The sequence below is a fragment of the Canis lupus genome, chromosome 28 (assembly GCF_003254725.2).
Source record: "Canis lupus dingo isolate Sandy chromosome 28, ASM325472v2, whole genome shotgun sequence".
NCBI lineage: Eukaryota > Metazoa > Chordata > Mammalia > Carnivora > Canidae > Canis > Canis lupus.
The window spans coordinates 35,385,312-35,411,639 of NC_064270.1; the positions used below are offsets into that span (position 1 = coordinate 35,385,312).

Below are 26,328 nucleotides of genomic sequence, written 5' to 3' on the forward strand. Positions count from 1 at the left end.
TTACACAGAAAGTGATGGATTTTAATTACTGGTTTTATCTTCAGAGGGATAAAACTTATATTTGTAATTGTAGTTTGGAAGTTCCAATGTCATTATGTCTTTTGAAAGAAGAGATGATGACATCTTGCATTAAGCCCACAATTTACTTGATCTAATCTTTTCCTTAAAATGACTTTATGCAAATGGATTTCTTGCGTTTGGGCGGATGGGCTCCTCCCCACTGTCACTAACTGTCCCGACTCCCGCTGCTCATGCCCACAGAGGCCCTCTTTCCAACAACTGGAAGCTGTCCTGTTCTCCTCGTATTTCTCCTTCTCTCTTCTCCAAACTGACCCTTGCGCTCAACAGAAAATGGAGCCCCAATGGACAAGTCTTATCATTTCCTTCTCATGGGGTGGGACAAAACGGAGACTCTCCTGATTCCTAGACCATAGGACTCTCGACAAAAGTATCTTCTCTCCCATCGCTCATCTCCAGAGTTGTAGATGATTAGGAAATGTACTGCCCCAGGTGTATCATAACGCAAACTCATTTAAACCAGCCTTGCAGATAAACACTGAATATTTACCAGCCCATAAAAACTGTCTGGCCAGCTCACACTGTATAAATCAAGTGACACTATTTTCTGGTGAGTGATAAAATAGATAAAACTAACATATTTTCAGGACTTCCCTGATGCAAATTGTTTGTGGCTCTAGACATGTAGTTATCTGTAAGATTAATTTCCAAGTAACGCTTTCAGTAACCACGGTTCAGATAAACAGCATTGGCAAAAGTAAATTTTCTGCCTGAAGAAAAATATCCAGCTGTATTTCAGAAGGAATAAAGGTCATATCACATTGACAGAAAATCTTTGTGGCTATTAAAGACTAAACTGGAGTAAGGGAGCGAAACACAAGTTACAGTTTGAACTACAGATAACATTTCTGTGACATCAACATAAAAAGCCTTGAGATACAACATTTGTGGTAGAAAAATCGGGGGGTGGGTGGGTGGTGGGGGGAGTTTAAACTCCTTGCCAATGAGAACATTATCAACAATGATTAGGAAAAGAAACAAATGAACAAAAACACCCCGAAAGGTATTAGAAAAGGGTATTACTTTGCTAGTGGGGAGCTGGTTGCAGGCATATGTTTTGAATTTTCGATCATTCTATTTGTAGAAAGATTTGGAAGCAGGGTTATTGTATTGAAATAAAATGCTGGATCGAGAAAAGTCCATTTCAAGAGGGAATGGTTAGCTGGAAGGAAGGGCTTTATCCGGTCAGTGTTTGGGCAGCCAGGTCTGGAGAATAATGGACTTCCTGAGTGTAACTGGACGCTTCCGGATGACTCGACAGTTGGGTCAGGTCACCGGGGTGGGGGTGGCACAGGCCAGCAGAGTAGGAGCCCAGTGACTCCTGGAGCTCCGAGTTGCTGGGCCTCAGAGGGGAACTAAAATGACCCCAAGGCAAATGCGGTCCAGATCCCAGAGCATTTGCTAATCACGGGAAAATGAAATATTGTGAATGTGTTCCTGACAATAAGTTTTCCTTTTCTGAATCATGAAAAGCTAATTTAAAGCAACCACTGTAATGCAGCATTAGGATGCGCTCAGCCCAGTGCATCTAGCTGGCCAGGGCCCTGGCTGGGGCAGCTCCCCCCGCCTCCGCGATGGTGAAGGTCACATCCTGACCCTACTCCAAGTCCAGGTGAGGGTGCAGAGGGACGGTGGGAAGTATGTCACACTTTGGCAGAATCAGGGCTCTTGAGTCAGCATCTTAGAACAGCAGGACATTGATGAATATTTAATAACTGAGAGAATGGGGTGACAAATGAGGATCTCTGCTCTCCAGGTCACAATCCAAGCTCTGGACAAGCACAACTGCTGCAGTTCCCTGGAAAGGCCCCAGGGACGCCCTGACCCCCTTCTGTTCTGTACGCAGGAAATACCCTTTCCCTCCACCTCTGCCAAACGACTTCTCCAGGGCAACCTCATGTAGGACGGCTTCCTGGTTAACTCCACACCCCACTGCAGGCTGAGCCCCCCTCTTCCATGCCCCACCACATCAGAGCACTCACTACAGCCCCAGGGGGCCAGCGCCTTGCTCACTAGGCCATGAGCCTCCTGTGAGCTCAGCTAGACCTTTATAGAGTTCAGCCTTACTAGGCACCATGCACCTAGTGTGCTGCTAGATGTGTCATAAAGGATAGGTCAGGCTGTGTTAGAGGGCCACAACATACCCTTGGAGTGGATATACTGCAATCCCTATTTTACAGATGAGCCCAAGGTCACCTTGTTAGTAAGTGGTCTGTTCAACACCTGTGGTAGGCAGAAAAAGGGCCCCCAAATGACGCCCACACCCTAATCCTCAATATGTGTGGCAAATGGGACTCATGTGGCAAATGGGACTTTGAGGATGCAATTAAGTTTGGATTTTGGGAGGGGAGATTCTCCTGAATGGTCTAGATAGGTGCAATATGATCATAGGGCCCTTATAAGAGGCAGGCAGGAGGGTTAGACGCAGAGATGATGTGACACAGAAGCAAAAGCCAGAGAGACAGAGATTGGCAGATGCATGCTGCTGGCCTTGAAGATGGAGGGGGCGGGGGGCTATGAGCCAAGGAATGCAGGTACCTCGGGAAGCTGGAAGAAGCAGAGAAATATACTCTCCCCTAGAGTCTGCAAGAGTAACACTGTCCTGCCAACAACATAATTTCAGGACTTCCAACCTGCAGAACTGTAAGATGACAAATTTGCATGGTCACGAGCCACCATGTTTGTGATTTGTTACAGCAGCCACAGGAAACTCATACGGTGCCCTTGAGCTAGACAACAGGGCAGCTGTACTGATATGGAAGGGAAGGAGCACACTGCATTTACAGAAGAGGTGGTTCAAAAGGCCGTTCTGAGAAGGTGTGCAGGGCCACAGCTGGTTCTGGCACACATGCTCTCTGCCCTCCTAGGGAAGTTTGTGCAGCAATCTGAAGTCCCAAGAAAGGATTGGCTGAAGTACACCGAGCTCTAGGAAGTCATAAGCCTGAGGTGGGTCCCTAAGCTTGTCATTTCCAGGAACTCTCTGAGCATCCCTGATGCCAGGGAGGCTCAGTCCACATGCAGGGACTCTCACGGCAAATGTACCACTGCCCAAAGGGTACCTCAGTCCTCAGCAGGAGGGTGGGGACAGGAGAGGCAGGCTGGGAGCTGCAGGGCAGCAGTCCCCCATCTCTCTACCCCCGCCAGGAGGTGGTTCAGGTCCCCAGGCAGTCAGGCTGCCAATCTCACTGTCAGCCACAAGGATGCTGAGAATTCAAAGAAGGTAACTTCCTACTGCTCTTGCTTTTGAAAAGCTCAGTGCATGAGTCAGGTTGTCAGTTTGCCTGCCTGTCTGGCGCTCTGGCTCGTGCTCTCTTTCTCTCTCTGGTCAGGCAGTTTGAGAAGGACTAATCTGATGAGATAATAAATACCAGCCTTGGTCACCAGGAATCTAAGGCGTGCAGCCAGCTGAGTCACACAGTGGCGGTGGCTCAGAGAGCGCCGTGGAGTTCCATCTGACCTCACTTTGGAAATGAGGCCAGATGCTGTAATATAGCAGGGCACCAAAGAGCACATTTGACTCCAAAAAGCTTCAAGTGCTGTGTGTGCTCTGGCCACGGAATGCTTTTTTGGAAGGGAGCATTATAACATGCCCTGTAACTTAAGAAGGGGGAGATTACTGAGTCCGGAGAAAGGCTAGGAAGGAATGGCCACTAGGGATGCTTCAGGCCACAAGGATTTGGCCTGTAGCAGTAGCCACTGTCCCAAAGTGACCTCACTTGGCTAAAAGGTGTCTTAAATCACTAAACCATTCAGAGCCCATCCAACCACCTGACCTGTGTATAGTGAGTGCCTTCTTTGTGCTTGTCATCGCATTCACCCAGAATGAGATTGAGACCCCACCCTGGCCTCAGGGCCTTCCTGGCCCAGCTGGTGAGGAGGCCAGGACTAAGGCCTGGTCAAGTTCCAGAGATGAAGCACAAGGTCCCAGATAGCACAGGCCTCCTCCTTCTGCACCCAAGTGGACCCATGAGGCCTGAGGAGCACTGGGAGATGCCCTCACAGACGCGATGACCAGGATGCTCCTTCCTGCCCCTCAGAGAGGTCCAAGTACAGAGGGGAGTCTTTGGCTGGTGAGGCAGCAGTCTCCATGATAGGACCCAGCCTTCAGAAACAACCATCTCTGTTCTCCTTGCTTGGTTGCTGCTTTCACATCACACTGAAAACCCAAGCCTTGAGAAGGACTCATCATTTTCTGTCCTAGTTTACTGTCCTCATCACTCCTGAAACCGAAACCTCACAACCAAAGTCTGAGGCCCATATTGGATTTCCCTTCCCTCAGAGCTTGCCTGGCTCTCTGCCTGCCTGACCACAGTGGTCTTGCCACAGCCGGTGTCCCCAGCCAGAACTGAGGTCACCATGGCAAGGTGGCGGGAGGAGGGAGAATGACAAGACAGGGTGGGAACTGTGCTCTTAGAAAGTGCTCTCTATAGGATTTGCTGCTGGAATCTTGGAGCAGGACAGAGGCAGTAAGCCCTGGGGTGAGGAGTCCATTGAGCCCTGGCTGCCCTCCATGGCCCTAGACCTCTAGCCTCAGAAGATGGGTCAACGGAGGAGAGACGTGCCCAGGGGACTTATTATTCCCTGCTTTACATCCGGGCATCTGTTAGACTGTGGAGCTTCAGTGGAACTTTGTTCTAGGCCTGGTTCTTTGGTATGGTTGCACATAATGTGTTACATATGGCCTTTGGGTCAATTGGCCTGGGTTCAAATCCCAGCCTTACAACATCAGGAAATTGACTTCCGGGTTCTGAATTTGAGCTTCACTTTCTTTAAATTGTAGTCATTTTCCCTGTCTCTGATGCTGGGAGTTAGAAGGGACAGGCCACACTGAGCATCTGGCTCAGCATCCCATTCACAGGAAGCAGTGAGTGGACAGCCTCTAATTGCCCCTACAGTGGCTTCCTGGCTTCCGGTCCATCTGAGCATCTTTTCTGGAACACACAAGTCTGTCACTCCACTTTTAGAACCAAAATGGTTTTCAAGGCCCTCAAACATCTGTCTCCATGTTCTTCCTCTGAGCTCTGGTATCCAGGCCTCCCATCTGCTGTCCTTTCTGTGGGCCTTCCCGTTCAAGGGCTCTGTGTCAGGAGCAATCTCTCCCTGTCCTTCCTGATCACAGACTACTCATGCATCCAGTCCGCAGTGACTTTCTCTTTGGCACCCTCAGCCTTTGGTTGGGGTCCTTGTTTGAGCATCAAGAAGCACCCACATACTCAGAGTGGGTGTGTGTGGGGTCCCACCTGTCTGCCCAACTACCTGTGAAGCTATCTGAGGGTAGGGGTCATGGCTGACTCTTCTCTGTCACTCCCTAGGGCACATAGTAGTTGCTCACACATCTCTCCTCACTGGACCACACTGAGCCCTCAGGAGGGGCCTATATTTGCATGCCCAGTGCCTGGCACAGCCCCAGACCTGCCAGGGAGCCAATAACTCCAGCTGAATGGAGGGAAGTTTCATAGATGGTGAGCTGCAGGAGCAATGCTCAGGGACACGGAGCGAGCTCCCCAGCCCCATTGCTCTGCGCCCATTAGTGGCAGCCACCTACCTGGTCCCCAGAGCGTGACGCACTGCTGCTCATGGGTCTGACAGATGCCGTTGTAGCAGTAGCCATCCACCCCCTGACATGGGTGCCCATCGTGCAGGTACACATTGGCTGGGCAGTGCGGACTGGCACCCGTGCAGAACTCTGGGAGGTCGCAGGAATTGCTGGAGTCCCTGCACGCCGTTCCCGCAGGTTTCAGCTGGAAGGAGAGGCTGTTTATAGCACGTACACTGTGGGAAAGGGGGGACCAGCTGCCCAGCAGCACTCCTGGGGTAGAATGGACCAAGGCCATTCTCATGAAGCCTCACATCAAAGGGCAAGGATTCCAAAGGAAGAGAGGGACAGAGAGTCACTAAGTAAACAGAATCTTGCTCTGGGCTCCACTATGGGGGTGGGCAAGGCTGCTTCTTTTTAATTTAATGCAATATTAGGGTTTTCTGATGAGCAGACCAGCTGGTTGCTGGCACCTGTCACTTCGAGGAGGAGTAGGAAGGGAGTGTTGGCTGGTAGGCTCCTTAATTCTGAAGGTCTCTGGTCGCCAGCACCGTCATGTGTTTTACAATGGTGTGCACTTACAGTGTTAGTGCTTGTGGCCAAGATGACAAAAATCATCCCAAGGGCTGGGTCACAATAATATTTCACTTTGTCATCAAATCATGGAGTTGGAAACCTGTCTGCAGGACATCACCGAGAGGAGTGAAGAGCGAAGCAAGGGAGCAATAAAAGACATTCGGGACCGCTGGCCAATGCCTCATCTTTACGTGGTTGAAGAAATAAAGGCACAGAGTGGTTGGTCAGAGGCTACACAACCAATGAATTACCCTCCGCCCATCTCTGGCACTTTCCACAGCCAGCTTCCTTTACTGTTCCCCAGGCATTAATCACAAGTAGAAAGGGCAGGTGGGATATTTCAAGCTGGGCCTGGGATGGTGTAATGCACTTCTGAATCACTGTGCTCTAGCGGGGGAGCTAAGAGGGAGTTTCCTACGAGCACAATGCCAAAATCAATTGCTTAATTAAAAAAGAAATAAAGTCTATCCTTGGAATCTTTGAATCAAAAGCTCAGGCTTCTAGTCAGTCGGGTCTCAGCTCTGAATAATGAGACAAACCCTGGAATTGCCAAAACAAATGCAGTCATGGCGGCAGGAATGGCTAAAGTAGGAAAGTGCTGAGATTGGCTGGGCCGGGCTACATTGGCCAGCAAGCACCTTGTGTTAGGAGGACCTCAGGATGAAGCTGTTGACATAAAACCCCTGGAACATCAGGCAGGGCTGGGTGACCAGGGTGGGGCCTGGCTCTCCAGTGGGTCTCATGATGGTGATGGGACTTCACGTGCCTGCAATGGCACAACTGGAACATTTAACGCTGAGCTGGAGTTTTGTGGAAAAATTGCTTTTCACCCATAAATAAATAACTTATCCCAGAGGACTCAATGCTGAAGTGTGCATTTCACATGAAGATGGGGTGACAGTAAGAACAGGCAGTGGGAGACGCCAGCTGGTGCAGAGGTGTCGGGAAGCCATCCTGCCGTGTTGCTTGTCTTGCATCCGAGTGGAACCACCTGAACCTGGGGGTGGCCTTGGGGTCTAGAGGACTCACCTGACAGTTTTCACAGCACAGCCCATGTGCGCACACAGCATCTGGTTTCAGGGTGCACGTGGTAGCATTGCAGCAGAGATTCATACATTCCTGGAGAGGGGAGTGGGATTCATTTGACACGGTCGCGTGGGGCAACTACTCACGGAAGATGGTGACTATAAAGGGAAGGAGGAACCAGAGGGCCTGGCCCTTGAACTGAAAACCAGCCTGACTGAGAGCATCTTTATCTGTAAGAAAGCCAAGCCTCTGTTAAGTGTTTACGAGCTGATGGGGTCTGTGATCCCTGGGAAGAGTCAGTAGCCCTTGACACCTTTCGTCAAGGCCATGGGAGCCTGCACAGGAAGGCTGGCTACCGAATCCAGCCACGTTGGCTGCACTTGGGGCTCCGCAGGGAGGTCTCTGATTAATGCAGGTCTAACTTAGTGCAGTGAACTAACTGTACCAGGGTCACCGGAATACTTTGAATATACTTATTTAAAAATACACAGAGATGCGTACAAACTTGACTCTTCAAATCCTGACTTTTTTCATCTGGGGCGTGCTGGCAGGAAATGAAGTCCAGTCAATTGTGTTTGGACCACAGGTCCCTGTAATCTGACCAAATGCTTGTAGCCAAGACTCTTGCTCAGCACAGGTGAGCTGCCTCACCTGACAGGGCACCTCTCAGATCTGAAATGCACAGTATAATGACCAAGATGCTGGCAGGAGGGCTGCGGGCTGTGCCCACATCAAATATTAGATGTATTTGTTCTCTCTGAAATGAGAGAAAATGACCTCCTTCATTGAGCTGTGCTTCCCAAGTACCCGTTTTTTTCTAACAAAAAACTATAGGGTATGGACACCTTTCGCTTAGCTGTCCACAAAAGGTCTATACATATTATCTAGGTGTTCAGGAAGTCCTTGCACTTTAGAGCATTCTAATAACTTGGAGTTTACACATTTTAAGAGAAACGGAATTATCAGAAGGAAGAGTTGAGTCTTTAGTATTAATTTATCATTGTCCTTTTATTTACTACAGGACGTGAGCAGAATAATGTGCATACTATTAGCTAGAGTGAAGCCAATCATGGACTATTTTAATAGTACAGTTGCTTACCCCTGAAAACCATTTTCTGTAAATGAATTTATCATTAGTATTATAGATGCAATTGATAAAATCCTGTTGATAATCCAGAAGATTTAGGATTATTCTAGATCTCTGAACTATACCCTGCATAAGGCTGTGAATTTCACTCTCATTTGGTGTTTACCATTTGCTCCTATTGTACATACATCCAAAGTTATTAAATTTTAAATTTTTCAAGGACTTCATAAACATCCAGAATGTCTAATATACACAATAAAACTGCTAACCAGAAGTCATAGCTGTAACTTTCTTAACAGTAAGGGTTTCTAACTCATGGACTTATCATCCTAAAAAGTTTAGGAACCTGTTTTTCTTTCTTTCTTTTTTTTTTTTAAAGGAGTCCATTGATTGCATTCCTGACCAGTGCCATCAAATATACAGCAGTGTCGTCCTGTTCAATAAAGTCTAAATGGCTCTACTAATGAGACACTAACTAAATTACAGATTTACCTGAGCTCCTAAGCTAAATCAGCCATCTGAAAACTAGGCCCTAAGATTCTTTGAGAACTACTTCCCCACCCCGACCAAATCACCAAATAATATAAGCAGCCGCTCAAATGGAAATGCAGCCAAGTAGAATGGCTTTGACTTCAAAGGGGATTGATAATGTGAGAAAGATAACTAAGTTTAAAAGATATTTGCAGGCTACTGGCATTCTATTGACTTTAAACAAGGAGATAAGGCTGCTTTCCCAACCCTGTTAGCTGGATGAATGAGTGAGTTGTCAGGATATCCCTATGGTGGTTGTAAATCCCATGCCCTGTACAAGTGGCTTCAGCAGCCACTTGCCTTCTTAACTACTAGGATCTATTTCTTCTGCAGTACTGTATTTATCAGAAGAGACAAATTCTTCATCTGTTGATACAGATTATTTTAGTACTCAATAGAAAAGTTCAACAGAGCCAATGAACCCTAAGTCTCCAAAGAAAAAAGACTAATGAAGCCATTAGAAGAACTCTCTGCAAAGGCCCTGTCATTCTTGGGTTGTGGGCGGTAGACAGATCCTTGATCACAATGGATCAGGATCAGTCTACAGTGCAGCTTCTTGAAAACAGTGGGAATTATTTCTGGGAGCATGGGGCAGAAGCTGGGTCCAGTTGTGAGCTGGGGAAGTTGCTCACTGATGTGGTGACACACTGAGTCCTTCTGTGGGCCAGGGGGTGTGTGGGTCAACATGAAGCACCCAGGGTCTAGGCACTGGGGAGGGGGATAAAGAGCCCAGGTGAACGGAGCTCAGGTCTGACTGGTCATAGCAGTTTGGAAACTGGATTTGGGTTGTTACGCTCTTGGACACAGCTTAAAATTAAAGCAAAAACTAAAGATCTGGAAATTGAAGCAAAGCCTTGCCTGTGACTCTGGAAGATTTCTTGGACAAAAGGCCTTTGGATGAGGAAAATGACAGTTCTATTCAAATATCAAGAAATTATCCTGTGAAATAAGGACCCTAACCATAGAAATAAACAGTTGAGGACTATATGCAGGCATATAGTCTCCATAAGGAGAGTTTGGTTCAATCAGTGCTGTCCTGCGACACTATCCTGCCTGGAGAGATAGTTAGCACCCTGTCAAAGCCAATGCCTCCGCAATGGCGGTGAAGTTGAGGATCACATCAGTGGCTGGCAAATTTGAGGCACTCACAGACTTGCTGATGGGATGGTGGTGATGAGGATGCTGGTGGTAGAGATGGCAGTGATGGTAGTGATAGTGGTGCTGATGGGGATGCTGGGGATGGAGGTCATGGCAGTGATGGTGGTGGTGGCAGTGATGGCAGTAGGGATGGTGGTGGTGGTAGGGATGAAGATGACAGCGATCATAGTAGGGTGATAATGGTGGTGGGGTGGTGGTGGTGGTGGTGAGGGTGGCAGCAGTGCCGGTACTGGTACTAGAATATGGGGCAAGTGATTGCTGATGGTCATTCTAAACCTGAGAGTTCAGGGCTCTATGAAGAGCTGTTAAATTTATTTAGATTAAATAAACAATTACAAGGAGTTCAAATCAAAGACGAACCGTTTTAAGTCCACATGGCCTCTCCTGAGAACTATGAGTAATTTAAACTAATTTTGATTTTCTTCTTCAAGTAATTAACAAAGTCTCTAAGGAATTTCCCCTTTGCATGCCCCATTCCGTGACAGTTTCAAGTTTTCCTCCGCTAATCTTAAGAAGGGTTTCTATAGCCCCCTGCACGAGGACTGGCTCCTGTACAGCAGTCACCCCCCGCACATTGTGAGCAAAATCCCTGCTGCTCTGGTCAGTGCTGTTATCGCTGATGAATCCCAGGTCTGGAAAGGGCGCACAAACATTTGCTGGAGCCACCCCTAGCAGGCCCATCCCCTGGTACTTATCCACTCCGACATTCTTGCAGAAATGGCCAGACCGAGACCAAGACTGGGCCTGCTGGTATGGGAAACCACAGAGGCCCAGAGATTAAGCAGATGAAGGAGATTCTAGGACCAGTTGTCTGATAAACACAGGAATTCGAGGGCTATCCCAGGGTCTCTGCACATTTCCCTCCACCCGGGAGCCCCCTTTCAGAGCGGCTCTCCAGGACATGCTCTTGCTAAGCCCTCGCCGAGCCTGTCTGCGAGTCCAGCCAAGCCCGCCTTGAACCCGTCTACCATTTCAGCTTGCATCAGCTCTCGGGGAGGGAATCCCACATGCAGACTGCTTGCAGTACAAACTGCCTGCTTTGATTTATTCTAAACACCACCTCCTCCAAGCTTCCAGGAGGCACTTGTTTTACCAGGAGGTCTCACTGTGTCCCCTCTGCCTTTCTCTTTCCTTCTAGAGATTATTCAGAGATTAAAACCGTGGCCGTTATAATTTTATGTTGATGAACACTATCTGGGGCCCCTAAGGAAACCAGAGATTTTCCTGACATCGGCTGGAAAACAGGGTTAGACGAGCCCGTTGCTGGATAAAAATGTTCCCTGCTTCCGCTTATTGCTTCTGAAAGCTAACGAGCCAGGAGGCAGCAGCCCGGAGCCTCAGGTCTGCATACAGAGGAGGCTGTGGCATCGGAGGGAACTGCAGCTTGGGGGGGTTGGGGTGGGGGGGCTCTTGGTGCAAAATGAATGCTGCTTATTCAAATTCCCCTCTGGTTGCCTGCCTTGCAAAGAGAAAGAAATGATGCTTATTAGCCATCTGAAGCTAGCACTCCAAAGCTTTCTTCTCTGTTAAACCCACAGCTAATTTTTTTTTTTTCTTTTTATTGTTTCTGTCCTCATCTCGCCTCACCTATACGGTGTCCTTCAATAGAGGAGATCCTTGATCTTTTAAAACCAGCACTACAACTTATTCTGTGCGCAATCGTAACAATTCAAGAGGGCCACCCCGGCCTGTGCAGCTGGTCGTTGAGGTGGCCATTTGGGACACTCCCATCCTGAGTTTCTAGCACTTTCTGCTGCATCATTCTTCCCGGCGTGTGTGCCTTTGCCAGCTGCAGATGCAAGGCAAGGGTCCCGGGATGTGTCTCTTACCTCAGGCTCCCCACAGTCACACTCCTCTCCTTGTTCCACGTATCCGTTCCCGCACTTCTGGCCTCCGAAAGACTGCTTCACTTCGGGCAGGTTGAAGAGGCACATGCCCATGCCCTTCTCCAGGCTGGCCTCCAGGTCCTTCTTGCTACAGCTGCTGAACACCATGGGGAATGGGAACCTGCAGGGAAGGACTGGGACAGTCAGTGGTCGAGGCGCAGAGCACCCACCCATGGCACCCACCAATGACACCTGCCCAATGTGGCCGCCATTGGTCCCCACCAACCAAGGCTTAACTACCTTGCCCAACACGGGGCGTGTTCAGCTACCTCTTGGGACCCATTCCTCTATGGCACCAACACTACCAAGGAGGAAGTAGTCTATCAAAAAAAAATGCAGAGCATTTTCTCATATGCATGTTGGCCATGTCTATGTCTTCCTCTGTGAAATTTCTAAACATTATATGTTCTCATTCATTTGGGGAATATAAATAATAGTGAAAGGGAATATAAGGGAAGGGAGAAGAAATGTGTGGGAAATATCAGAAAGGGAGACAGAACGTAAAGACTGTTAACTCTGGGAAACAAACTAGGGGTGGTGGAAGGGGAGAAGGGCGGGGGGTGGGAGTGAATGCGTGACGGGCACTGGGGGTTATTCTGTATGTTAGTAAATTGAACACCAATAAAAAATAAATAAAAAAAAATGACCTTTTGATGGTTTTCCCATCAACAAATTTAGCCAGGATCTCGTTACAGACGATTATCAGCAGTTCTGTATGAAATGATATAATGAAAACTGCATTCTTGGGACCTGCGGTTTCCAATATGAACACATACCAATGTCCTTAGTGGAAAGTACAAAGAAGATGTGAGAACAAGTGACTGCATTTAGCAATTCCACGGCCGCATGGAAACAACCCCACTGGAGGTCAGGGCCAGCTGAAACTGGTGTGTGGGTTTACCAGGGACAAATCACTGCTTCCCAAAGCATAGCTGTGAGAGAATGGAGGTGGCCAGAAATGCAGGTCCTGCTCTTGTCTCAAACTACCAGGGCGACGAAGGGATACGGCAAAGCTGGCCAACTGCCCTGCAAAGTTCATGTCCTCCCTTCCATGGTCTAGACAGGCTGGTCCCCCCCGCCCCACCGTGCCCACTCCAGGGTGGGCTATATGACTAATTCTTGGCAGTGGAACGTGAGCAGAGGTGAAGTGATGTGGAACACTTCTGGTTGAATATAGTTAAGTGAGTTCTTCCTTAGGTCCTTTCTTTCCCCTCTGCCAGCTGAGCTCAGGGTATTATTCCAAATGTCCCAGGAGGTGAAAGAGCCATACATGCCACTGGTCCTGACTCATTGCTGGGAGGGAAGCCACCTGTAGCTTAGAGCCCCGGGGTGTCATATGGAAGGGAAACACACCTCGATTACGGTAAGCCACCAAAAATCAGTGGCTTGTTTCCTACAGCAGCTAGTGTCACCTAACACAAGTAGAGTATCTCCCTCTCTCTTCAAATGCATTTTCTCCTATATTGAGGCAGCAGTGATTATAAGGGACAAGCATGCCAGAAACCCAGAAGGTTTTATTACCTAGTGAGGAAGCAGGGGCCTGCTGACCAGCAAGCCTAAACATCTTCTTTCCACACAGACGTTTAGGATGACTTTACAACTGGATCCTAATCAATTGGCCAAACCAAAGCAAGCTGCTACATTTTCCTGAAGATGACAGGCTGGCCACCATTTGATACAGTTTGGCAATATTTTGAGATCAGGATAATTTCCTGGTAATAAACTGGTAACGCTGTCTTATTCACCCCCCACCCCAAGTGTTTTCTATCAGTCGCAGGTTATTAACTCTGGAGTAAAATTCTAATCTATGAATAAATTAAGAAGTGCAAATCTTGCTCTTGGATGGAAAGGCAATAATAAACTAGGACTTATTTATAGTGCCGTCACAAAGTTCCTTTTGAAATCTTTATAATTTTCCTTGTCAGACAGATCATTCTTGATACCAAAATGATGCTGAATAGCTTCAAATGATGATCACAAGAAAATTCTAATTTTATCAATTTAGAAGTGCTTTGTATTGAAAAGACAATGGGTACATTACAGAGGGAACTCAGAGCACTTCTTCGCTTTGCAAAGACATAAGTTTCATCAAGGCAAGGAGATCAGACTTTCTTCTGAGTTGAGAGTCCTAGGACACTTATGTATGTCAGGGCCTGATCCAGGAGACCAAACGTCATTCTTATGTACTATGTAACTGAGTGTTGTGATGAATTCTTACTCGTTCGTTCTGGAAAAGAACTGATTTCTAGAATGTTTTAACAGTTCATTAGAAAAGACACTAGGATCACCTGTACATCTCAGGAAGGGTTTAGAGCAAGAATAACAGTAGTTGAGAGAAGCCCAATGAAAGAGTGGTATGAATCACCCTGTTTCCCAAGTGGGCAGAGGATGTCCTCCAGAGGCTAGAGGGCCGAGACTAGCTCCAGTTCCAGCTTAGACATCTATCTCATTGTCTTGCAAAAATAAATACATATTGGGTTTTAGGGAAAGGACATGAAAGAAAAGGAAGAGACAGTAATAAGGTGAATGGGATCGGTTTAAGTCTAGGATTTAAACTGCAGAGTGTTTGGGAAAGGAGAGGAGATCCTTGCTGGCGAAACTATGCTTGTGTGCCCGTGCGAGATGCTGTCACCTTTTATCTGTGTTGTAATGAATCTCTATTTCTCTTAGAAATAGGGGGATGAAAAAAACAGAAAAATCCTGGCCATTATGGAGCTAGCACTCCAGTGGGGCAGGAAGGTGCTGCATAAGGTAAGGGGGCCAATTAAGTGTGCTAGAAAAGGGTGTCAAAGACAAAAATAAAACAGGCAAGAAGGAGAGGTTGTGTGTGGGAAGAACAGAACTTTTAGGAAGGCTGGTAGGGAAAGACATCATTGGGGGTGGGGGGTAGCATTTGAAAATTTCCCACCAGAGGGATGAGAGGGACCAAGCTGTGGGCACATCTAAAGAAGGAATGTTCCAGGCACAGGGAAGAGCTGGTGCAAAGATCCAGTGGAGAGATATGACTGCACTAGAGGAATTTGCTCAATAGAAAGCCCCTAGGCCACCTGAGATCATGCCAATGGCAAGAAGACTACCAACAAATATCATTAAGTGGCAGTGGTGGGACTCTGCCCTGAATGGACCAGGTACTGATAACAGCTGAAAGTATTTTTCATAAGAACTACAAATTCTTATTATTGTCTCCCTTTTTAGCAAACTTAAAAAACAGATTTTAGAGAAAGAATGTGCAGGAGGGAGGAGCAGAGGGAGAGAGAGAGAGAATGAGTCTGAAGTAGACCGTGCTGAGCCCTACATTGGGCTCAGTCTCATAACCCTGAGATCATGGCCTGAGCCCAAACCAAGAGTTGTACACTCAACCAACTGAGCCACCCAGAACAAACTATTTTTGAATGACAAGCAAATAGAGAATATCTAAAAGTTATATATAGGGCAGACCGGGGACTCAGGGGTTTAATGCCGCCTTCAGCCCAGGGTGTGATCCTGGAGACCCAGGATCGGGTCCCATGTCAGGCTCCCTACATGGAGCCTGCTTCTCCCTCTGCCCGTGTCTCTGCCTCTCTCTCTCTCTCTCTGTCTCTCATGAATAAATAAATAAAATCTTAAAAAAAAAGTTATATATAACCTAATGGGCCTTCCTCCAGTAAACAGAATTTAGTGAGGTAAAATGATTTCAAATCTCCAAAAGGAATTTGATGGCACCAAATATTAGATTCCTCTAATTGTAATACAATCCTAATCGACACATATTTGAAAATGTTTGACATCCAAATAGGCATGGTTGCACAATGCTTAGTGGATAACTGAGGTCTTGGCTTAAGGAGTCAAAGAACAGTTCACTCATCCTTGTGAAAAATGTGCCAATGGACCACGAACACAGTATGGAAGCTACTCCCCAAGACGGTGTCAAGAAACCATGGACAGGATCTATCAGCCCAGTGATTATTAAGACTGCTACTTCTTCAACTCAGTCACACGTAAAAGAATGATACCAGGAACATGCCTGGCGCGGCCAAGCTCATCACCCCACTTCCTAGGTGCCGACTCTGCCTCTGAGCTTTGGATGACAGCAGAATTAAACCTTTTGGGTAGTTTGTTCACTACTCTTTTTATGGAATCACCCACCTATTTACTCAAGAAGTAGTCTTCAAGAGGCTATTACTATGTTCAAAGCTCTGAGGAGGATCAAATAATTCAAATATGGCTGGAGCCCTTCCCTGTCCCCTTGTAGAACCTTTGCCAAGGGAACTATCGGACACACCCATGCCCCACACTGCCTCTCCATCCATAGAAGTAGAATATGGACATATATTTGCATATACATAAAATAAATATATTTTGCACGCTTATCCACGTAAATACAGAATGTATATAAAAACAAATTGTATATAATTATAATGCAGATAATTATATTTAGTTGATATAAACAGATGTATTTTTAAAAATATGTATGGAGAAACTTCTTTAAGCTGGGTGGCATGGTGGGTGCTTTCTCAAGTAATATTCTTTTTTTTTTTTTGCTTTTAGACTTAAAACTTCAAAGCAATCCAGTGAGACAGGTACTATTCTCATTTTGCCAATAAGAGGAAGGGTTGGTTTAAGACTTTACAGTTAGAGAATGGCGGACACTGGATTTAATTCTGAGTTCAGTTATTTAAAAATCCCATCTTCCTCATTACTGAGGGCAGTTCACACTGCATTACCTGTAGGAACGCCTGGAATGTGGACAGTGATCAATAAGCCCTAATGTACTGATTTAAATACGAAGGACAAATCCTCCCACTGTCCAACATGCGCCAGGATGAGTGGTTCTCAAAGTGCGGGCCCTGAGTCAGCATCACTTGGCAAACTACTAGAAATGCAAAAATGTCCAGGCCTTACCCAGACCTACTAAGTCAGAAAAACTCAGGGGTGGGGCCCAGCAACTTGTATTTTAATAAGCCCTCAAGGTGATTTTTTAAAAATTGAGGTAAAATTCACATAATGTCAAGTCCACTACTTAAAAGTATACAATGTAGTCACTTTTAGTATGTTCATAATGTTGTGCCACCATCGCCCCAAACATTTATTTTCCTTATCACCCCAAACAAACCCCATACCCATCAAGCAGTCCTCCCCTCAGCCCCTGTCAACCACGAACCTGTCTCTTTGGATTTGCCTGTTCTGGAACTCTCATAGAAATGCAATTGTACATTATGTGACCTTTGTCTGGCTTTTTTCACTAAACATAATGTTTTCAAGGTTCATCCACACTGTGACACTACTTATCAAAATTAAGGTTTGGGAGCAACTGACCTAGATTTAAAATTCAGGTGGCATTAAGGTAATAGGGACAAACCCACATCTGCTTATGTCAGAAAAGGAGAAATACAATCTAGGTGCATCGTAGGTCACCTTTTCATGCACTCAGATTAGAAAGTTTGGTTTTACGCTGTGTTTCCATTTCTTAAGGAAACCCAATGTACAGCATCTTGAAAACAGTACGTGATTTTAGGCAGGTGCTAAAAATGCCCCGTGAGTATCTGTCATCTTTAAAGGTCAAATTCAAATCATGAATACATTTTCAAATATCTTTCAGTGTCATACCAGAATGACCAACTAATCATCACACGTCATACTAATTAAGGAGCCAAGGAAGGTTCTGGTCATAAAACATGAGGTTTCTATTCCTAAGCAAGTACTCTCCTCTTGCTTCCAACTCCACCATATGGTAATTCCTCCTTCCTTTGGTTCGAACTGTTTCTGTCTCCTGGTAGAGCTGGATTCCCACTGGTGAAAAGAGCACTGCGTGGAGCCACGTAGTTGCCCATAACATCGAAGATCCTCTGCAGCCCAGGGTCAGTGGTTTAAAACGACAAGCCTCAGTTCCTCCCAGAGCTTTCAGGAAGCTCATCACAATACGCTTTTTAATAGTTCTGGTAAATTATCCCAAATATGTCAGGGCGGCAGCTAATTGAGTTGACATATAGCAATGATAGACTGGTGTAAAGCGATAAAATGGGAGAATTATTTAGAAAAGAAGTCCTTCTGGCAAGATACTTGCCCTCTGCACAAGAACACTTTCAAATGACTCTACCTAGGCCCCAGAAAAGTGCTGCTTTCCGCTCACGGGCGGACGCCACGCCAGAGCGATTGGCTCCTGCCCAGATGTGACCTCTTCCATCACACATAGCCGCCTTTGCCTCTAGTTTTTAACTACGAAGGTTGGAAATACGTGGACCAAACAGACAGCTGGGAGATTCTGGGGAAAAAAAAAACAACAAAAAACAAAAAAAACAAACCCAAAACACAAAACCCACTTTCAAAAGAGGAACGCCACTTATGGCTTTTCACTGTAAATGCAGACAAGGCTTAATATTTTAGCCGTCACAAAGCTGCCAAGGAAAACATTATTAGGGGTTACTTTTACTTTGACAAATCTGCAGTCAGAAAATTTTTTGCTTGCAGGCACCTGTTGTGCATTTCACTGCTATATTTTTGGGGTGAACCCTACTAAAGCCAGTTTATCAGCTCTGACAGTAGAGGTCGGGAGTTACCAGTCTTGCAAAAGCTCTCCGGGTATTACCTGGAGACAATGGCCTTTCTTGTTGGAAACCAGGCAGCCTGGGAAAGCAGGTGTGACAGGGCTGGATTCACGGGGACTGTCGGTGACCGTGCGCCCGGTTCCCTGAGACACCCCTGCCCTTCGCAGCTCTGAGTTCTGGGGGTGACATTGGTCTGTGTGTTGACCACAGGAAAGACATGGGAGTGACCCGGGGAAGGAGGGGAAGTGGCCTGGCAGCTGCTGAGAATACAACTGTGCTCGGCTGACACAACTGTGTGACAGGAAAAGCCAATGTTGCAGGAAACCGGGATGGATGGGAAGCCTTCCAGATTTGCTTCAATTGATTGGAAAAGAAAAAAACAACAGCCGCCGTCTCACTTCTCCCACAGCTGATAAATGATTAAGGCATAGCTAGTTTTAGAAAATATGTTGCCGATGTGCTGCTTCCCACTGATTTCTTTTTTGCAGGCTAGAGTGGAGTTTTATTTCCTCCTGACAGCAGAAGTGACTGATCCAGCAGGCCTGGGGGGTGGGGGTGGGGCTCGGAACAGGTAGAGAAGAACTGAACGTGGAAGACGGAGTCTGACCACCCCGTCTACCAAAACTAAAGCCAAGTTTTAAAACTGAGCCTCAGTCTTCACATCCATAGAATGGGGTAAGCACAATGACCTCACGCGCCACGGGTTAGGATAAAACAGGACAAGTCGGGATCCCTAGGTGGCGCAGCGGTTTGGCGCCTGCCTTTGGCCCAGGGCGTGATCCTGGAGACCCAGGATCGAATCCCACATCGGGCTCCCGGTGCATGGAGCCTGCTTCTGCCTGTGTCTCTGCCTCTCTCTCTCTGTATCTGTCATAAATAAATAAAATATTAAAAAAAAAAAAAAACCAGGACAAGTCTCCAGTTAACTTCACGGCTCCGTGAGGTGCGAGTTGTCAGTATTCATAGGAAGAAGCTGTGTCTTTCTTTTTAGAGTTGCTGCTTTGGCTACTTCAAATTACTGACTACGAATGCCTTGTACGCTCAAGGACTTAGGAACATTTTTGCTAGGATGCAGAATTTATCATAATTGTGGCCCAAACGTAGCAATCTTTAAACTGTAAACCACAAGTACGTGTCAACTTGAGAGGAAAAGGATGCCGGAGGCCAAAGGAGGATTAGGCAGTTAAGTACAATCCCTCAAACTTAATACATATATGGTGTGAAAGGAGCAAAAAGACCCAGCTCCAGAATGGAGGGGCCAGGTTTTCTCTAGCTCGACCAGAACAGGAACTTAGGAACATAAGCAACCACCAACACAAACAAAAACACATTTGGCTGGCTCTGACCTGCCACGCAGCCATGGTTGTCAGCAGATCCTGAAAGCTTTTTCCAAGTCATGTGAGCATCCACCACGTACCCCCCAGCCCGGTGCTCAGGGTGGACTGTGACCCCAAACACAGCAGACCTGACCTCTGTGCCCTGAGAACATGATCTCATGACTCATTCTTTAATCGTTCACTCCACAACTAGCTTGAAGAACTTTTCCCAAAACAACTTTTTTTTTTTTTAAAAGATTTTATTTATTCATGAGAGACACAGGCAGAGGGACAAGCAGGCTCCCTGCATGGAGCCTGATGTGGGACTTGATCCCAGAACTCCAGAATCACACCCTGGGCTGAAGGCAGGCACTAAACTGCTGAGCCACCCAGGGGTCCCCCAAAACAACCCCTTAATTTACAGTTTGGAGCTGATTCTACATGTTCCTCGTCTCTCCAGGAGCACAAACCCCATCACATGATCATCATGGTCTCTTCTAGTTGAGCTGGAGACCCGTTTGCAGTGCAAGGGTGCATGAGGTCACAGTTGGGATGGACTGTGCTCAAATTTCTGACCAAAACTTCTAGGGCTATCTTCAAAAAATATCTTTTATGTTTCTCACAGTTAGGCCCAGGACTAAAAACTCTCAATCAGCATGTACAGAATTTAGGTGCCAGCAGGAAGGCAGTGCTGTTGGGATTGGCCCAGTCTCCAGCAGCCCGGCAGGATAGAGGAGCAGCTGAAGGAGGCCGTCCCACTGCAGTGCTTCTTGCCTGCAGGTCAAGGGGTAATGAGCATAAATATTAAGAGCAGTTAGCAGTGGTCAGCAAGCCCCTGCTATGGGCCAGGAGCTCCGTGGGCATTCTTACTCATACCCTTGTGAGTCGGATTATGTTGTTTCTATTTTGCAGATGAGGATACTGAGGCTCGAAGAGGTTATGTGCCTTGGCACAGTCCTTTCAGGTTTCAAAACACAGCTCTCTGACCTGACATCCCAAGTTCTGCTTCCACAGCAGAGGCTTCTAGGAGCGGCTTCCAGAAGTTACTCCCAGGACAGGGGGCCTAGGGCAGTCTCAGGCAGGACCTGGCACAAATGGCTGAGCCAGGAGAATTAGCATCAATGGATGGACATCCGTCCAGAGACCTTGGGCTCCCTGGGGTCAGGTAAAGGCAGAAGCAAAACCCAGGCTCCTGCACGTTACTCCAAGTACACCTTCAAGCACCTGCTTGGGGGTCTCTGGTGTAATGGAAAGCAGAGGCCAGGTGTTGGGATTTTTCCGGCACATCTGAGGTCAAGCACGGGCCAGAATGCACCCCCTGGGGGAGGCTGTGAGCCGGTTCTGGCCCCAAGCAGTGGGCAAGGAGGGGGTCTTCCACCCGGGAAGCAGCGTGACCCTGCTGGAAGACTCCCCTGAGTTGGGTGGGGGGGGCGGAAGTGGGTCCCAAGTCCGCATTCTGCTCACCTTCGGGTGCATCGGGCATGACTCGGAGAACGCCGGCTCACACCACAGGACGAGACCCACAGTGGCCGGAAGGGATTCCCCATGTCAACTCCAGGAATGGAAAGTGACTGCATTCGGGCCAAGCGCTGACCCAGTGAGCCCACCAGATGGGCCGCAGAAGGCGAGGGAAAGCACCAGACCAGGGGCAAATGATCAAAAACGTCCTTAGTAGGACATTTCCATTGTTAATAGCAAACACCTGGGATTCAGAATGAAGCCATCTGCGGCACATTATAATTCATGTTTTTACATGTGACCTCTGACCTCTGCTCCTCCTCCCTGGAAACCAATTAAAGCACAAATGTAATTTCCGAGAATTTTTAATAAAGAGATAGCAACTGAGCTCTGGTCGGTACACGGGAGGTCTCTAGACGTTACCAGAAATTAGGCCCCTCACTTCTGTGTGCTGAAGGCTGTTCCCTCCTGAGCCCAGTCTTGAAGGGCAGGGGGCTCAGACCATCAGAGGCTGTGTCTTAGATGAGTTTCTCAGCTTCATTACAAAAAAATAAATAAATAAATAAAATAAAATAAAAATGCCCCTGTCTGCCTGGGGCGCATCAGGGACCGGGCTCTGGCGCCTACAAACAGATCCAGAGGTTAGTAAGGGGACAGTTTGCAGACACACCTGCACAGATGACGCCAGTTGCTACTGCTGGCTCTGTGAGTGTGTAACAGGGAAGACACTTTTAATCAAACATGATAAAAAAAAAGAAGTAATGCTAGGTACCTCCAAGCTACGCAGCCGGGCCTGAAGTTTGCATGAGTCCCGTTCTTGCCTCACGGAGCTCCTGACTCTGGGGTTGCCATCAGGCAACACAGAACTCGAGAGTGATGAAGGGCTGACCCCTGGCTGCACCCCCAGCCCACACCCCTGCACCCAACGATTGGGAACCACAGGCTCCTCTGCTCAGAGACGCGTGGGGAGGCGTGGAGGAACGGGCCGGGAACCAGAAGCCGTGGGCTGACATCTAGAGTCTGACTCTGACCAGCTGTGGGGCTGCTAGGCTTCCTAAGCCTCAGTTTCCTCCTCTGGAAAACAGAGGTATTTTCCCTTTTCTCTTGGGCACAATTAAATGGGAAAGGAGATATGAAAGTTCTTTGCAGACTGGAAGGTGGTCTGAGAAGTGTACGGGGCCTTACTCTTACCACTACTTTCAGACTTTTGATCCCTCTCCTCCCACTTCAGCTAAATTAAGCAAAGGCTTTCAGGAGAAGCCACTTTGGGCAGGACTCCACTGTTTGAAAGCAAATTGCTCCTGTCACACTGATTTCCAGGTATGTGTGTGTGAAAGAGCAATGGACTCAGCCACCTATTTACCTCCCATTTCCCTGGGGTTTCTCAGCTCTTATCATAAAAGACAATGGCCTCAGAATCTTCTCTCCAGAGGTTCAGCCATCACACAAAAGAAGAAAGATGGCCTCGCTCTGCATACATCTGATTGTGCTGTGCTCACCTCAATCTATCTGTCCATTATTCCAACCACCATTATCTGTTCATCCACTGACCCATCCTTTCTTTCTTCCATCCATCCATCCATCCATCCATCCATCCATCCATCCATCCTTCCACTCACCATTATCCATTCATCCACCTTTTCTTCCTTCCACCCCTCCATCCCTCCCTCCATCCATCCATCATTCCAGTCACCATTATGCATTCATTCGCCAACTCATCCCTCTAGCCATCCATTCCTTCATTCAAGAAGTACTCATTGCACTTTGCTATGTGCCAGGTACTGTGTTAGGTGCTGGGGATTTAGCAAGAACAAAACACACAGAATTTCCGACCTAGAGGGATTGAAGTGGGATCTGCTGGATATTGTTGGTTGCAGAGAGGCCTAAGTTTCCCCTTGACCTCACATTGTAGCCTCCGTGCCATATGTCCTGGGGAGAGGAGGAAGCCTTGGGGGTGTGTGTGTGTGTGATGGGGAGGGAAGCATTGGCTGAATTTCAGCTATAATGTTTTCACACATGTTCTACCACAAATAAAATGCTGGATTAACGAGCAATGACAGGAAATAATTCTCTGCTGTTGTAACACAAGTTGAAGGAAGTTTGCAAAACTAAATGGTTTAAAATTGGGGCAGCTTGCCTCCCAGAAGTTGTCCAGGGACACCGCTGTTTGCCGAGAGGGCTTCAGTCCCCACAGGAAACCCAAACAAGGCTGGGGTCAGGTCCATGTGGCAAATACACCGGGAGGCTGAATTGCACAGCTCCCCACGACTCATCCTCAGCCTTGATGCGCGGAGCCTGGCTATGGGGAGCTCCCTTGAAGCCTGCAGCTGGAAGCATGGTTTTCTCTGACCATCACCCCAGGAGAGATCCCCTTCTCCTCTTTCTGAGGTTTGGCTGCTGCAAATTTTTATTTGGGGTAATAGGAAGGTGGAAAGGCAGAGGCCTGGCACCTGGCAACTCAGCCTTGTGTCCTGGAGCTTCCCGTTGAGTAGCTTGGAAAATGCTGGCAGTTCATTTAACTTTCTGAGCCCCAGATCTCTTTAAAATAGGCATAGTCAGACCCACCTCACACGGTTTACTGACGAACTAGGACATTGTAATGCAATCCTCTAGGGTCAAAGTCAAGTTTTCCTATGTGCATTACCCCCCCTCCCCCCAAACTGGATATTTAAGAAGCAGTGGCCATGCTGACCCATCTCCCCAGCTTGACCCTCTCTGTTTTCTGTTCAGCATAAGAAAGGAGGACGATTCAACTGTGACCTTGGGCAGTGACTTTTAGTTTCCGAGCTCTGCATTAATTGCAGACAAGCTCCTGTACTTCACAGTGAGCAATATCTAATTACACAGAGAGGGCAAGACCATCCTCCATGGTGGTGCATCCTCTTGAACTCTCTTCCAGAACCTCTCTTGCCAGTTCATTTCCCCTGGATGATAATGTCGGGATGTAGCCAACGAAATTACTCTGGCTGGATAATTAAACGGATTCTGAGCAGCAATGTTTTAATGTTACCAGAGTTCCTCATTTTGTTCCCTCCTTGAAGGGAGATTTCCACTCCCCGCCCCCCTACTCTGAGGAATGAAGTGAAGCCTTTCTTAAACCTTTTGTTGAGAAAAAAAAAAATCACCTTTAAATTAAGAGATAATATGGGAAAGCGATTTCCCACAACCCTGTTCTTATAAAATCCTCTATGATAAATGTATTTCATGATCTCAGTTCCTCAGAGTTCAAAGGGGGGAGGGCATGAGTTTTACTTATGTGTATTTTGCACTGTCTTCAAGGATGCAAGTTCTACAAAGAGTGTGGACTTCCCTAGTACATCAGATTTCTATCAATTCCTAACCATGTCCCAAAGCCCAGGGAATCTTCCATTGAACCGTTCACTTTAGTTCCTTGAAACACAATTTCAGAGAGAGGGCTCCTCAAACAGACATCCAGCTTTCCGGTAATGGGAGCTAACCCATTACCTAACCTCACTCAGTTCCTCAGGGTTCAGGCTGGCCCCACTTCTAGCTCATTTTCCCTGCCCGCCACCCCTTCCAACTTTTGGCTCCTCGTTCGCGATGAATTGTCGTTGTCGTTGTTTTTAAGCGTGAAATGGTACTATGGTTAGGTCCAAAAAACGTCTCCTAACCTTGCAGAGGCATACACTTCGAGGGGAGACGCTATGACATCCAGGGCCTTGTCGATAGACTAGGCTGCAGAGAGCTGCATGGCCCCCCAATACCTCCCCGGTCGGAGTCCTGAGGTTCCTACATGTCATCAGCAGTTTACTTGGCTGTTGCTCCACCACAGTGTGAGTTCCCAGAACCTTCTTGCCTTCTGTGTGTGTGTGTGTGTGTGTGTGCCCCCACCCTGCTCCCTGGGACCTGGCACATTGGGGCACAGCGACTGCTCGCTGAGTAAACGAGTGGCTTCGCCACGGTTGCCTGACCCGATTTCCTGCAGCGGGCCGGTCCTGAGTCAGAGGCAGGCCTGATGTCTTCCTGGTTTTCATCAGGGAAGGTTGGACCTGGGTGGAGGCCATCCAGATGTGCTCCACATCCAGAGTGCTGTGTAGCCAGTAGGTATGCAACGACTGTTTCCTGAACTGAATTAAATGGAACTGAATGAGCCAATTAAACAAACTTCTGAGGACGCAGAATGGCAGTGCTTTCTGCTTAAACACGGTTATTTGATCCCGTTGTAAAGGTTATTCCTGAAACGTCCAACCTCAGCTAAACGTAAATTATTTACACCACTGGAGAGCAAGGGGTCACCCTCATTTGATTTCCCAGCCGACGTTATCCTCGGCGCGCAACACGCTGCTCTCCCCTGGCAGCCAGGGAGCACATTCTTTGCTCAGGAGCCGCTTGCCAGTCTGGACTGAACAAAACCCAAACAGCTCCAAACCCCTAATCCGAGCATCAGCATGAAAACTATGCAGTGATTCCTTTCAGATACACACATACACATGTATACACACACACACACACACACACACACACACAGAGTGTGAAAGGGCTCTTCCACGGCTCTTTGAAGTTGAGTCCTTGAAGGCTGCTCATTGTAGGAAAAGCAAAGTGAAATCCTAAGCAAAATAGCATTTTGTACATCAAGTATGCAAGCTGGGAGAGGCGAGAGTGTGGGGTGTGTGTGAGGCACCACCTGGTGCGCTGATGCAGGACCCTTCTCATTGCATTCCAAATGCCTATTAATTACATGAAAATAAAACTAGAATTTATAGCCTATCGCTTTGACTTATTATTATTATTTTTTACAAGAAGCACACCCTGCCTTTTTAAAGTAGACACAAAGCCCTTAATTTGGGAAGCTATAATAGCTCAGATGCTGGTGATCTTAGAAGTGAAGGAATCTGAAAAGGTAAGTCAGATCATATTACTGCCCTGCCTAAAACCCTCTGACGACTTCTCACTGCTCTGGGGACAAAACCACGTTCCTACCTGGTGGACTAGGCTTTGCTTGCTCTGGCTCCCCTCCACCCCCTTTCTCTCTGGCAGCACCAGCTCCCTGTGCCGCCAGGCCTGGCCCCATCCTGACCCAGCCCCGACAAACCCTGGCCTCAGGTCAGCACAGCCACGTCCCCTCTGCCCAAGCGCACGGCCTCCCCGCATCCCTGCAGCCTCTCCATCCCGCTCTCCCTTCCGGTCTCCA

The 26,328-nt window shown here is 47.5% G+C and overlaps 1 protein-coding gene across 1 annotated transcript in view; it reads right to left on the reverse strand.

The window, feature by feature from the left end:
- The window catches only part of ADAM12 (ADAM metallopeptidase domain 12), a 331,074-nt gene that overhangs the window by 46,343 nt on the left and 258,403 nt on the right, over positions 1-26,328 (reverse strand). The window contains exons 12-14 of the mRNA XM_025467614.3: positions 11,822-11,999; positions 7,220-7,309; positions 5,624-5,819 (exon numbers count right to left, since the gene is read on the reverse strand). Of these exons, the coding sequence (XP_025323399.1) occupies positions 5,624-5,819; positions 7,220-7,309; positions 11,822-11,999 (464 nt within the window). The remainder of the gene's footprint in view (positions 1-5,623; positions 5,820-7,219; positions 7,310-11,821; positions 12,000-26,328) is intronic.